The sequence below is a fragment of the Emydura macquarii genome, unplaced genomic scaffold (assembly GCF_026122565.2).
Source record: "Emydura macquarii macquarii isolate MOO-44397 ecotype Brisbane River unplaced genomic scaffold, CSIRO-AGI_Emac_v2 contig_2473, whole genome shotgun sequence".
NCBI lineage: Eukaryota > Metazoa > Chordata > Testudines > Chelidae > Emydura > Emydura macquarii.
In genome coordinates this window covers 4,450,787-4,466,218 of record NW_027132610.1, presented here as the reverse complement: position 1 = coordinate 4,466,218, position 15,432 = coordinate 4,450,787, and the positions used below count along the sequence as shown (strand labels likewise).

The 15,432-nt window shown below is 43.4% G+C and overlaps 1 protein-coding gene across 2 annotated transcripts in view; it reads left to right on the top strand.

Annotated features, from left to right (window-relative positions):
• Nucleotides 1-15,432, top strand: part of MICU2 (mitochondrial calcium uptake 2) — a 237,973-nt gene that overhangs the window by 172,746 nt on the left and 49,795 nt on the right. For both annotated transcript variants that reach the window (XM_067562865.1, XM_067562866.1), the window contains one exon: nt 6,925-6,972. In XM_067562865.1, the coding sequence (XP_067418966.1) occupies nt 6,925-6,972 (48 nt within the window). The remainder of the gene's footprint in view (nt 1-6,924; nt 6,973-15,432) is intronic.

Below are 15,432 nucleotides of genomic sequence, written 5' to 3'. Positions count from 1 at the left end.
CTTTATTCCAAGAAAGGATAGGGATAAATTAAAAGAAAGGGAAGAGAACAAGCAAAGAAATTGAGAATGCCAAATAAGGGAGTAATTAACCAATCCATCGGCAACAAACACCCAAACCCCACAAACTTGAGCTACTCTGAGTGAGCACCCCAAAATTTCTGCACAGGCCCTATCTCGGTGGTGGACAGAGATGAATAGAAGCTAGAGGTGAACAACTGATGTATCTTGCTGGGAAGCCAACAGCTCTCCCTTTTCAGCCGAAATGAGTCTCTGGAATCCACAAACCCTTGCTGTCCCTTAGCTCCATTGCTGGGGAGGCCTGGCAGGCATCACTAGTAGTCATTCCCCTGTGGCAGAGGAATGCATCCTCAGGAGCTGCATCTTCTCCAGCTGCTTGTATCCCAACTACCAGCATCCAGTGTTCTCTCACATGGTTCCTGGCTCCTTTGCCAATTCTGGGCCATGCAGATGTAGATGGTGCATACATGTCATACCTTATTTTAGGGATGATATGCCCATATTTCTCTATACTCTCAAATTGCTTCGGTAAGACAAACAGAGGTTTTAGCTGAAGTGCAGACAACAATGTGGAATTATAGAATCATATAAATGTAGGGCTGGAAGGTACCTCGAGAGATCTTCTAGTCCAGCCTCCTACAATGAGGCACGACCAAGTGAACCTATACCATCCCTGACAGATGTTTGTCCCATATGTTCTTAACCTCCAGTGATGGTGATTCCACAACCTCCCTTGAAAACATGTTCCAGGGCTTAACTATCCTTATAGTTAGAAAGTTTTTTCTTATATCTAACTTGAATCTCCCTTGCTACAGTTTAAACAGATTGCTTCTTGTTCTATCTTCAGTGGACTTTGAGAACAGTTGATCATCACCCTCTTTATAATAGCCCATAACCTATTTGAAGACTGTTATCTGTCCCCGCTCAGTCTTTTTTTCTCAAGATTAAGCATGTCTCATATTTTTAACCTGTCCTCATAGATCAGATTTTCTAAATCTTTCATTATTTTTATTGCTCTCCTCTGGATTCTCCATCTGACCACATCTTTCTTAAACCACATGCAGGACTCCAGCTGAAGTCTCACCAGTGCCAAGTAGAGTGGGACAATTTACCTCCCATGTCTTAGGTATGACACTCCTGCTAGTACTCCCTAGAATATTAGCTTTTTTTTAACTGCATTGCATTGTTGACTTATTTTCAATTTGTGATCCACTATAAACCCCAGCTTTTTTTCAACAGTACTACTACTTAGTCAGTTATTCCCAGTTATTATTTTTTAGTTGTGCATTTGATTTTTCTTTAATAAATATAGTACTTTGCCCTTGTTTTATTGAATTTCATCTTGTTGAATCCAGACCAATTCTCCAATTTGTCAGGATCATTCTGAATTCTAATCCTGTCCTCCAAAGTGCTTGCAACCCCTCCCAGGTTGGTGTCATCCACAAATTTTATAAACATACCCTCTACTCCTTTATCCAAGTCATTAATACACATATTGAATAGTACAGGACCCAGGACAGATCCTTCCAATTTAACAGTAAACTCTGAGTACAGTCATTCAACCAGTTATGCACCGATTTGACAGTAATTTAATCCAGACCATTTTTCCCTAATTTGCTTATGTGAATGTTATGTGGGACCATGACAAAAACATTACTAAGCAAGATCTGGTCCATGAATCCATCTGATTCACGCTGGGCCATTCTAGGCTTGGTTCTGAGGATCCCCACTCTTTCATTCTGGGATCTTCTCTCCCCACATTCACTCCCTTGAGGGCTTTCTTGGTGGTTGCTGGGAGTTGCCCTGGAATGAGTTTGCTGATGGTCTGGCTACCAGCAGACTGGGAAATGGTTTCTACAACTTTAGATCTTATCATGCCCATAGAACCGTGCTCAGAATTTGGTCCATCAGACTTCCTTACTGACCTGACATTTTGAATTCAGTTTCTGTGCACATTTATAAAGCTATAAATATTTATTTAAATAAAAATACAAAATAATACTTTGACAAGTGCCAAAAATAATAATCTACAACTGTTTGAAGGCACTGTTTAGGTTGCCTATTTCTACCATCAAAAGGTTGTTTAAAAAATTCAGTAAAACTGTCATTGTTTCAGTTTGCAAATAGAAAGCTAGGAGAGTCTGCCTTCTAGTGGACAGTTTTAAAATTAACTTCACATTCTTGTAGATATATTTGTGTTTATATTTACTAAGAATATTTTATTTATTAGCAACACTTACTCTTTTATAACCTTTGCAGTTTGACTATGGAGATTTTTTTTTAATACTAAGAAAATACAATATGCTTACTAATCCAAAATAAGGAATGTGGTTGTAATAGGCTGAGGTATAAGCATTCAATAGTGTGTGTAGCTTTTATCCTTTTATTCTGATAGGGTGGACATACATACCAATAATATTTACTAATTGTTTAAAAAATCTTGTCTACTTCACCTATTAAATGTAAACTTGAAAATGAATAAAAGTCACTGATCTCTTCAGAACAAAAAGAGTTTCAAACAAAAAGAAGAACTCAGTTCAGTTTGTGCATCAGATAAAGTGGTCACATCTGTATGAAAATAGTAAAAGTGAAGTAAAAATTGTGAGAAGAATTCTTATGGAAATGATTCCATGGTAAAAATCTGCTTCAAGTCAGCCAAGTATATGTTGACTTCAGTATAATCAGTCATAGACAGAAAGAATATCAAACATATATCATGGTTTGGTTAAAGGCACTGACGTAGGTTTGGAAAAACGATCAGAAATATTTTACATCTTTTTGCTATTTTTATCTTTTTACCTATTTTACTGTGCTGACTGCTCACAATGTCAACATACACTCAACATGGCCAAAGCAGAACTCATAATCTTCTCCCCCGTGCAAGTCCTCCCTCCTTCATTCTCAGTCACTGTGAGCAACACCACCATCCTCTCTGTCGCTCAGGGCCATAACCTGGATGTCATCTTTGTCTCCGCTTTCTCTGTAGATCCTCACATCATCCAGCCTATGTCTGAATCTTGCCAATTCTTTCTGCATAATCCCTAAAAACTGACCCTTTTTATCCACTCATCCAGCTGAAACTCTCGTCCAGGCTCTCCTCATCTGGCATCTTGATTATTGCAACATCCTCTTCCCTGACCTTGACAAATGCAAGATTGTCCCACCTGTATCCATTTCAAAATGCTGCTGCAACGATCATTTTCCTAGCTCAGTGCTTTGACCATGTCACCCCTTCCTTTATATCTCTTTACTGACTCTCCTTGTCCATTGCAATCAAACATAAGCTACTTGTCTTCACTTTCAAGGGTCTTCATGGCTTATCCCCACACTGCCTATCATCTTTCATTTAGTATGGAGATGTTGACTCCCACCTTTTATCAGCCTGAGATGCAAGCCTCCATCACCCACTTGCACCAGCAAGATTTACACTGTGGCTGCCCCGTACTCTGTCCCATGGGCCACTGTAGCTATAGGCAAACTAGGCAGCTTCTGCCTGGGATCTGCACATTTCTGGGAGAAGTGGTGCCGCAGACCAGTCTACAGGTGTGTAAATTGCAGCGTACTCTAACTTATAGCTCTCCAACTGCCTCGTATAGACCTCTAGGCACCTAAATTAAAAGGCACCTAGTGTGCACTGATATACAGGACTACATCTGTGTGCTCTAAATACTTTTTAGTTCATGCCAGCAAGGTCTACATGGGGCAGTTAAAGCACTACAGATTGGAGTAATTCACTCACCCCTAGATCGGTCTGCAGTGCCATTTCTCCCAGAAATCTGCTGCATCTAGGCAGCTGCTGCCCTACATGGCTGTCTGTAGCTAGAGCACCCTCTGGGTGGGAGTGAGGCAGCGAACTAGGGGAATTCCACCAGTCTTGCCATAAGGACCCAGGAATTATAATCCTGATACCATCTTTGGGGAAAGAAACACTGAGTGAAGGGAGAACAAATGTGTACTTTTATTGGTGCCATCAGGAAAAAAATAGATTTCAGTACTCTGCCTGTGGCATTGTCAAAAGTCCTGTTACTCAGTATAGTATAGGAATATGAGCTACATTTCAAAGAACTAGTTATGAGCTTAAACCTCTTTAACACAGTATTTAACAGAATGGAAGATGTCAGGTGAATTACAAATTGACTGGGTAATTAAAATGAATAGATTGGGGAGGCAAAGGTCTGCCTAAACATGATGAAAATATAATAATAAATTAAAGCAAACAGGAGTGTTCCTCTCATTTTCTCAGCCTTTCATGAATAATTTAAATGGATTAACATAAAATAAGGTTCAGCCACCGGGGGTTTGATTTCTTTAGTTGGTTGTTTTAATAGTTGGAGGTTTTTTAATTGCATAGTACTTTGGAATCTTTTGTTTGGTTTCTGTGACACACAGATCACGTTTTCAAACTTGGTCTGTATATTTGTGATATCACTTGTTTGTATTTGCCACATGATTGGTGAATGCAAAGCAGTTGCTGTTTCTGCTCAAATTCCAGGTTTTTCCATGGGCAAAATTGTGGATTCAGATATAAAGATTTGGGGTTTGAGTCCTCATTGCATCACTCCCCTTTAAAGCAGCATAACTCCATCCATTTAGTTCCAGTAGAGTTATAACAACTTGAAACTGCAGTAACACAATGGTGATTCAAATTCTGGGCTTTTGAAAATTCATCCAATTGAGGATAAACTCGCATTCCACAGAGGTCCATGAACAATTGCTGAAATTAACTACGGAAAAGTGGTGATTCTCCCTATTAGCTCTCTGACATTAAGCAGACAGAAAATGTCCCATTGTGTAACTTTGTTCATAATCCTTCTCTAGGAGAGAAATCTGTAATCCTTTATCATAGAGAAAATCACCTGATACAATTTCAAAGGTGCAGACTCTAAACTCAACATCTGAATAAAGTTTGAGACAAATGTTAAATATTCTTTTAGAATCTTAAATGTTTTATTTGAAGTTTGAAGAGAATACTGATGTTGTTAAAAACAGTATTTTACGTGAATCGCCAGTGGGGGTTTTTCACTAACTACATGTGTGCTCTGAATGTGCCTTGCTATGTAGTTTACAGTTTGGCATATAAAAGCTGATTTACCCATGTTTTACGTTGATACAATATATGTGTGTATTACTCATGTGTGAAGTCTCATAATTGCTGTTGCACAGATTTTCAACTGGATAAAATTTATTGGTAAAGTATTAGTTAGGTTTTGACTATGGGTGCTTTGTTTCATGGTGACATCACACACAGGCTAGATTTTGGAGACTATCTCACATATGACCAACTTCAGATCATGTCTGCAGAGCTCCCACAGTATAAAATGTAGTGCTACATCACTGGGAGAGAATGTCTTATTGTTCTGTGTTTGTACAGCGCCTATCACAATGGGGTGCTGGTCCATGACACGGGCTCCTAGGCACCACCACAGTACAAATAATAAATACAAATAATTTATGCCTTTTATGTTAAAGAACTAATGCAATTTTGTACATTCAAGTTATAAAGAGAATTTTTAAAATATGACTAATACTTCGTATGTACATAGTTCTTTGTATGGTCAAAGCACCATACGGATATAAATTTACTAGTCCTCCAACACAGCTGTTAGGTAGATGGCTAAGTGTCATTTATCCCCATTTTTACAGGTGGAGAAACTGAGAGAAAAGGAGAAATGACTTGACCAAATTCACACAGTGAGTCAGGGAAGAATTAGGGTTAGAACTCACTCTCCTGACTCCCAGCCCTGTGCTCATTTCTTCAGGGCATGCTGCTTTCAGTCAGTGAATATTTATGAACTTTGGAGTTGGTATAAAATGACAAACTTATAACATTAAATGATTTCAAAGCAAATAAAAATGTTATTGGCTCAGCACAGTAATTAATTAGAAGTTAATTGTTTATCACTGAGGCTTAAAAGGATTTTTTATCTGTCAATTAGCTAAATATAAATGATAAAAATTATGTTTGTTTGAATAGAGTGTAGTTTAAACATTCCTGTTTAAGCAGCTTCTACATTATACAGTGTTTACTTAACATATTAAAAGTAGCTCACCTATTTTTAAAAGCTGTTCATAAAAAGCCCTTTAAATGCTTTTCTTAAAACATAATCATGGGGCAGATGCTTAGGATTCCATTGTTTATCCATCATCTTTATATATTCTCTGTCTTTAGCTTGTATGCTGCTACTTTGACGTTGTCACATCTTTGTTCAGGCTTTTCGTTTAAATCGGTGTTTCAAAGGAAAACTGTGGAATTTTCCTTCAAAAGCAGGGGGGGGAAGCACTTTCACCTTGTAGAAAGGACATGTTGCTATTAAAAAAAAAAAAAAAAAAAAACCAAAAACCTCCTTTTGGCATAGGGCCCAGCAGTACTATCAGTGCAATCTAGCAGCTTGGCAGTTTTGCATGTTGCCGTATTCCCCTTGAGAATTAAAGGAAAGCTTTTCTCCGCCTTTTCAAGGCTGCCAAAGGATGAAATACTTTGATCCTTCAGAGTAACAGTAAAGTAGTTCTCCTCCCAGGTACTAAATGTGACACAGCACATTTAATTTATTCATCTTTCATATAAACACAGACATTTTTCTGTGAAAATCCAAACATATAGTTCAGGTCTTTTATTAATACCAAATAAACCCAACTCTCTCAATTAGGCTTCCACATGATAGAGATACTGGAGAAACAAGTTCACTTCCAGAGCACTAAAAATAGAATCAGAAATTTTTATCTAAGTAATAATGACAAAAGAAAATATTTATTTCTAATAAGTTGCCATTATTTAATACAGATTAATATGAAACTGAATGTTTTAAATGTACAAAGTTTGATTGTAATTGTCTTTCTGCAAATATTACAGATCAGTATGCTGATTTTAAAATTCACCACTTCATTTTTGGTACTATTTTATTTCAGGGCTGATCTCATATACGGAGTACCTTTTTTTGCTGACAATCCTCACAAGTAAGTATTTTGCATTATATATTATAATGCGGGAATATTTAATTGTTAGTAGCTGCCCAGTAATTTTTCTAATTTTTATGACTTCTAGATTTCTGCATCACATCCCAACATAAAAATGATTTGATATTAAGATCAGTGGTTACTGAACATTAGGGAATGAATGTAAATGGATATTAAGTCAAATGATTCCAGTCTGAGTCCATCATTTTATCAGTGGTTAATGGTAATAGCACTTTAAAGATGTTGATAAGCCCTGCAACAAGGGGTCAGAAATTGAATAGGTGGCTACAGCCATTCAAGAGAATTTAGAGGAAGGGAGGGAAGGAGGCCTTTTTAATAGCTATTTGTTCATCAAGATTGGCAATGAAACATTTATGTCTTAACACGACTTGTTCAGTACATAACATAGTGTCACAATGAATCATGTAGGAAAAGGAGTAGTCTGTCATGCACAACACCTTCAAAAGACGAGACTGGGAGCTTAAATTCATAACTTGGCTAGACACTAAAAATCACGATCTTAATAAAGACACTGGATTGATGGCTTATGTGCCACTTCACCTTGAATGGTCCTTAGAATATGTGTTAACTCCTTGCATTAAACAATCTGTTCCACCTTGTATGTAGCTGAGACTTTCTTAATTCCTTTCCCAGATCTGAAGAAGAGCTCTGGGTATCTTGAACGCTTGTCTCTTTTACCAACAGAAGTTGGTCCAATAAAAGATATCACTTCACCCACCTTCTCTCTAATATTCATATACTAAAGTGTATAAAGGACACTACATAGACAGCAGTAGTTCACAACTTCTTGTTTTGGAACCCATCATGTTCCTTCATAACATGCCTTGAGACAGTTGCTGCCATCACTCTGTTTTTTAATCCATTTTCTTCTAATTCCTTCCCTGTCTGTTCCATTTCCCTTTCTTGTGTTTTTTCTCTCTTGTATTTTATTGGCTCTTCTGCTTGCCCTATGGTCTGCTGATTACTTCAGTTGCCTTCCTCTCTACCTCCAGCCCTCACTTACCAAAGATGGATTGTGCTACACAAAACTGGGCTGAATACCACAGGTACAGAGAAAAGATGTTTGGGTTGGCAGGTAGTTCTTTGAGCCTGCAGTCCTGTACATGAAGAGTGTATTGCAGCCATCTTCAGTCGAAGCTACTGTGGGAACAGGTAGTGAGGCAAGTGGCTTTCAAGAGAGCCATCTGCTGCTTTAACTGCAAACATGAAGGCAATTCTTTGTTGGGTCTTTGGGGGTGACCTTAGGTCTTTTAGCTTTCCTTACAGACACTGATCCTGGTATGTTGTACATGCATGTCACCCTCTCTGTATTACTCTGGTGCCCTGTCTCTCAAATTGGGAAATATTAAAAGAACTTTCGAAGACAGAATGTATATAATGGGCATTATGAAGTGAGCCCTCTGGCTAGCTGTGATATATTCCAATTATATAACCATATAGGCCCAGTTTTGTTAATCAGTATATCCTCTCTCAAACTGTTAGACTCACAAAAGCAGAAGAAAACCACAAATCTTAGCTCTCTTGATGACAGTGGGTGATGGACACACATCCATTCTCATCCTCATGGACCTCTCTACACCATTCAACATTCGCAAGATACTTGCAACACTCTCTTTTACTGCTATCCTGCCTGAGAAAGGTGATTGCACTAAAGTGATTTTGGGCCCTTCCTTGAAGGATGCACCCAGAGAATGGTGATAGAAAACTGCATCTTTACCAACAGGCCCCTCACTTTGTCAAGTGCCTCAAGCATCAATTCTCTCTCCAGTCCTACTTACCATCTACATACAGCCACTAGGTGAACTGGTAAGATAACATGAACTCAAGTGCCAGCAGTATGCAGATGACACACAGCTCTATCTTTCACCACATACGACTATACCAATACAATCAAGATGGCCCAGAGCTTGGTATAGATCTGCTTATGGATGAAACAGAACACAGGCAAGATAGAAGTTATAATGGTGGGGAGAGGAAAGCACCTCCTGGCTGGACTACAGCAATGCAATACCAGGCATGAAGAAATCAGCCTTCAGGAAATTCCAGCTAATACAGAACACAACATTATGCATGGTGTCGATATAAACTAATCCATCATACAAATATACTGCCTCCCCATTAGTGACCCTCCAATGCCACAACTAAAGGCCCAATAATTATGAATATGAGAAATACCAACTGCACAGTAGTTGTTCAAAAGTGTTTCCAAAAAGATAGTAATTGCCTAGAAGGATTATGGCTGAATAATAGCCTACATAAACAGAGGGGAGAATTAAGGTCAGCTTTTACATAAGAAAATAGTCAATTTCATGATAGGCCACCTTGATAACTAATGGTATTTAAGAGAATGAAAATATTCTTTCACGCAAATGGAAATACCAGCCAGTGATTTACTGAATCCGGAAATAGCAGACAGGATCTAGCTCCATCAGAAAAATCTGAAATTAATTTATATGTTGCGAAACAAATCAGGCAGCAGATTAGTCGTAAACACATTAAAAAAAGAAGAGAAGCCCATTGCATCAATGTTCTTATATGGTATGTTTTAATTAAAATCAGATGGCAGAAGATTGTTTCTTTAAATTCAGTTGTTAGACTTAAGAATTAAAACCAATGTTGATACAATTGGATCGAATAAGAAGAAAATGAAGCAGCTTCAAAGCAAGCAATTTTTCACATTTTCAGACAATCAAATGACATTATTTCCAGGGTATATTATATAGGAATGGATTGAACTGCAAAAACAAAGGAACCTATTTATATAGGATGGACCCGATATTAATTTTGCTTCTAATGTTACACAAAAGATTATCACGTACATCATTCTGAAAGCAAATGTCAACAAGGGTTAGTGCCTCCATCTGTATCTAATATCTATCCCATATCAGTCAGTTCTTGATATTTCATAATTACGTAGCCTATGTGTCTATAATGCTTATTATTACTAGAAACAATCAGATTATTGCAATAAGCTCTCTGAGGCTTTATTTACTTTTTTAATGAGATTTTCCCAATGCCACACAATTATTCTCTAGCTCTGCTATTCTCTGGCACTACCCCTCTGTAGGCTGAGATATTCTCAGTTTCTGTGCATCTGGACAGATCTGAAATCCAGTATCTGGGTAACAAGGGCTTGTGTTGAAAATATCTCTTCATGATAAATGAAGGCCTTATTTTACCTATTGCAGTACCTGCTTCCCACTCAGATATACCCCATGTCACCACAATTATCTTGTGTTCAGTGCCAAGGCTTAGTTAATGATATACTCCTGGTTAGTCTCTGCTATAGGTTGTGAACAGCTAAAAGCGAGCAGTTCTTTCCTGGTGAGTGACTCCAGGAGCTGAGCCTGCCATCTCTATCAAAAACATTATTCTAATGAGCCCATTATGGAAGTTGGAGATAATTAATACTGCTTTTCTATGCAAGACCAAATGCACCCAACACTTGCGGCTTATATGCAGGTCTGATGTTCAGATTTTACAGTTTTGCCTGCCAAATACAAATATATCTGAGCTCTTCTTTGAACCACATTTACGTTATAAAATTCATACCATTGGCATTACATCATATCAGATAAGAGTGCCTTCTTGTGAACTGTATGAGCAGTTTTGGCCCCTATATTTTACGTAAGGCTACTTTGTTATCTGTAAATTGCAACACAGATTACGTGAATCATTTTACAATAAATCATTACACTTTTATTCTCTAAAGTTATGATGGGATATGCTCTTATTATTGAACCAGAGAGCTCTCCTGATGAAAGGTTTCAAATAAAACATTTCCATAGGGAGGAAACCAGTTTAACTCTTCATGTCATCAACCTTCGTCAGTTGTGGGGGTTTCCCTGGAGTTCAGATTTGCACTCTGTAGTGATATTAGTCAAATATTAGCATTAGTGGCTGGAAGAAAGAGACTGAGGCTGTTTGATGCAGGGATAGGGAGACAATGATTTCTTGTGTATAAAGACAATATGTTGTATAATATTTTTGCCAGATTCACTGGAAAGAAAAAAGGGGCATTTTCTTCATTTTTTTCTCTCTGCAAAAACATAAGCTTTGTACACATTAGAAAAAACAAGGGCCAAAACTTTTGTCTCTGAAGGAGCCCCACATTCCCCAGGGGGATTGAACACTGTATTGGATGTTAAATTCCTGGAATCCCTGTGAACTGGAGATGTCCCATAGCTTTCTTCTAATTGATGCTTTGTCTGCATAGAGCTACAAACTCCCAGATATCAGTGGGGTCACTTTCTCCCGCAGTGGACTTCAAACATGTTTCAGTGTCAGATTACTCCTGGGCAGGTTTTTTAAGGGTAGAATCCACTAGTGAGTCAAGTAGCCTCAATGGACAAAATAAATAGTTCTCTCTTCGAGTGATTGCTCATATGCATTCCAATTTAGGTGTGTGTGCGCCCCGTGCACAGATTCCCGGAACTTTTTTTCCTTAGCCTGCCCGCAGGGCCAGCTCAGGCGCCCCTTGGAGTGCCGCGCTCATATCGCGGTATAAAGGGCACTGCTGGCCCCGCGGGCCCCCAGTTCCATCTTTCTGCCTCTGACAGTTGCTGGAACTTCTGCCCTTGCTATTGCAAGCAGCAGTCCTTAGCCTTCTTGCTATAGTCTAGCTTCTAGCTTCAGTTGTTATTCAGATTTAGTTGAATCGTCGACAGTTCATTACTGTCAATTGCCCTTAGGGGTTCGTCGTTGAGAACCATGCTGGGCTCGGCTGGTTTCAAGAGCTGTTCCTTCTGCTCCAAGCAATTTGCGGTGAGTGACCCTCATGACCGCTGCCTCCGATGCCTCAGAGAGCAGCACCGCAAAGAAAAATGCAAAATCTGCAAGTCCTTCAAGCCCCACACCCAAAAGGAAAGGGAAGCCAGGCTGAAGGTCTTACTCATGGAGTCGGCGCTCCGTCCGGCCTCAGAACCATCACGGTCACCGGCACCGAGTGGACGCTTGGTGCAGAGCGCACCGCCGGCACCGACAGCGGCACCGAAGCCTTCGGTGCCGAAGAAAGCGAAGCGGTCCGGCACCGCCTCCATGGACTCCTCCCTGCGACCACAGAAGCAGGGAGAAGCTCAGGAGACACCCCAGCCACGTGCCGTGGAGGTTCCTCCGGCACCGGTGTCTCCTCGCAGGGAGCCTCCCCCGACTCCTGGAAGTGGGAGAGTGCCCTTGCAAGGGCCGTCGACGCCGGAGGCGTTCGTCGCGGCAAAGGCTCTCTTAGCTTTGCCAACGCCTCCGTCCCCCCATCAGCCGAGGGGCGCGGGACTAGCGTCTCGGGGCAAACCCGCGCTGGGTAGCTCCGGTGGGTGGAGAAAACATCGCTCCCCATCCTCACCCAGACGGCCACGGAGGGTGGAGAGTGCATCCCCTCTGAGCTCCGACTCCAAGTCGTCGAGCACCTCGGCACCGGGGGCGGTCAGGAGGCACCAAGAGCCGGCGCAGAAGCGTTAGTGCGGACTCTCCGGTGCGGGACGGGTCACGGCACCGCTCTTCGAGCAACACTCGAGCGGCACCGAGTAAGGTCCAACCTGAGGCCCCCTTAACCCCGGCTGCAACGGCACCGTCTCCTCCGGCACTGACTGCGGCTCAGGCCATGCCGGCACCGGTTGCAATGCCAGCCTTATCAATGGCGTCATACGTCTCCTTGCTGTGGTCTGCCTTAATGGGCCAGTCCACGGTACCTCCAGGGCTGCCGGCACCAGGGGGTGCGGTACCATCGGCACCAGCGTACCCACTGGCACCAATGTATGCGGCTCAGCCATCAGCATATGCATCGTCGATGGCACCGCCCTATGTGGCGCCGGGGCTTCCGGCACCGCTGACTTCGGCACCGGGTAAACCAGTGCGCTCCCGTTCCGCTTCGATGGCACGCAGCAGAAGGAGCCGTCGCTCCCAGTCCCGTAGTGGGAAGCGCCGCTTCAAACGGTCGGGTCGCCGACGCAGGAGGTCCACCAGCTCCTCCAGCCGATCCTCCTCGAAGGGACATCGTAGACGTTGGCACCGGTCCTACTCCTCGTCCTAGAGCCGTTCCCCGCCAAAAGGTCGCAAGAGACGGTCCGGGGGCTCAAGTCACAAGAGACAACACGGGGACACCCAGCAGCCACCTATGCCAGGGTGGCCGCAGGGGCCGTGGCAGTGGCCATACTGGGGACCTTGGTCCGCTCAGCCTGGTCAGGTTGCTGAGTCACTCCATTCTGGGGTGGTACAGCCCCCACCTCTCCCGACACAGCTGCCCCCTCAACTCCCCTCTGACAGGGAGTCAGACCCGGAGGAGGGCCCCTCCACAGGGCCTGTCCCCATGTCCTCCTCTTCATCTCCGGATGAGGGGACATCCAGGGACCACAGGGCGCCCCTGTTCGATTTCCGGGCGCATCAAGACCTCCTTAAGCCGGTAACCTCTAATTTGGGGATACCGCTTAAGGAGATGTCAGAGGAGGATGACCCCCTCTATGGGCCTTCGGGCTCCTCAGGCCCCTCTCGAGTGGCCCTCCCGGTCCATGAGAGGGTTATGAAAATTGTAAAGGCCCTTTGGCAAACGCCTTCCTCTGTTCCCCCAACATCAAAGGGAACAGAAAGGAAATACTATGTGCCGAAGGAAAACTTTGAGTTCCTGTATAACCATCCCCTCCCAGGAACTCTAGTTGTGGATGCGGCAAACCAAAGAGATTGCCAGGGGGGTCAAGATAGTACCCCCAAGGATAAGGAGGGGAAGAAGTTAGATCTCTTTGGCCGCAAAGTTTATTCCACGGCGGCTTTGCAACTAAGAGTGGCAAACCATCAGGCCCTCTTAGGGAAATACAATCAGAACCTGTGGGGGTCAATGCAGCATCTGATCTCAGTACTTCCGGCTGATCAAGTGGCTGACCTGGCCACCCTGGCTCAGGAAGGGGAGACGGTTGCCCAAGCAGCCCTGCAATCAGCCAGCGATGCGGCAGATACCGCTGGCAGGGCAATGGCCTCGGCCATAGTAATGTGCCGATGTTCCTGGCTGCAGGCATCAGGGTTGTCCGTTGAGGTCCAGCAAGCCATCCAAGACCTCCCCTTTGAGGGTTCCGCCCTTTTCTCAGAAAGGACGGATGATAAACTACACGCCCTTAAAGATTCAAGGGCTACCCTGCGGTCGTTAGGGTTATACACCCTGCAGGCATCGAGACGCCAGTCTCGCCCACAGCCGCAAAGGCAGCCACTTCCCCCGCCAAGACAAGCCCCCAGGGCCGCTCAGCAGAGACGGGGGCGGGAGCGCTTCAGGGGCCCTAACCGCCATGGTCGGCATGGTTCTTCTGCGTGGGCGCAGTATGGCGCAAAAACCAGGAGTGGCAACGGTAATAAACGTTTTTGACGGTGACTATGAGGGTGGCGCTCTTCCTTTTCCCCGGGAGCTCGACCCACCCTTTCGAAATAGGCTTCCGCCTTACTACCAGGCTTGGGAATCGATTACTACGGACCGTTGGGTCCTAGGGGTGGTCCTTAAGGGTTACGCCCTTCAGCTTACGGTCCGTCCCCCGGACTCCCCTCCCATTCTATCCCCTATGAGGGACCCCGCGCATAAGCAGCTACTCATTCAGGAGGCACATTCACTCCTGAGCCTCGGTGCAATTGAGGAGGTCCCGGAGGGGGAAAAAGGAAGAGGATTTTATTCCAGATATTTCCTGATCCCCAAGGCCAAGGCCGGCCTAAGACCGATCCTAGACCTACGCCGTCTGAATAGATATATCAGACGTATCAAATTTCGTATGGTTTCCCTAGCCTCCATAATTCCGGCAGTAGACCCAGGGGATTGGTACGCGGCCCTTGATCTAAAGGACGCCTATTTTCATATCTCCATCTTGCCAAGGCATAGGAGATTCTTGAGATTCATGATAGAAGGAGGTCATTATCAATTTGCGGCCCTCCCGTTTGGTCTGTCATCAGCCCCGAGGGTCTTCACAAAGTGTATGGCTGTAGTGGCGGCCTATTTACGCCGTAGGGGAATTCAGCTCTTCCCATACCTGGATGACTGGCTCATTAAGGGCAGATCCAGGTCTCAAGTGCAAGACAGCCTGGAGTTGGTCTGCGCCACATGCCCCAGACTGGGGCTTGTCATTAATGAACAAAAGTCCACTCTTACCCTGGTACAGCACATTGACTTTATTGGGGCTACGCTTGATGCGGTTCAGGCTAGAGCCTTCCTGCCATGATCACGTTTCGAGGCAATGGGTTCCATTATTGCAGAGTTGCATAGGTCCCCCATGACGACAGCTAGGCGCTGCCTACAGCTGTTGGGACATATGGCAGCCTCCACCTATGTGGTGAGGCTAGCTCGCCTCAAACTCAGACCCTTACAGGTCTGGTTAGCTTCGGTCTATGTTCCCTCTACTCATGTACTGACCAAGGTGGTCACGATTCCCCCACAGGTGCTGTCCTCCCTTCATTGGTGGATGATCCCGAGGGAGGTGC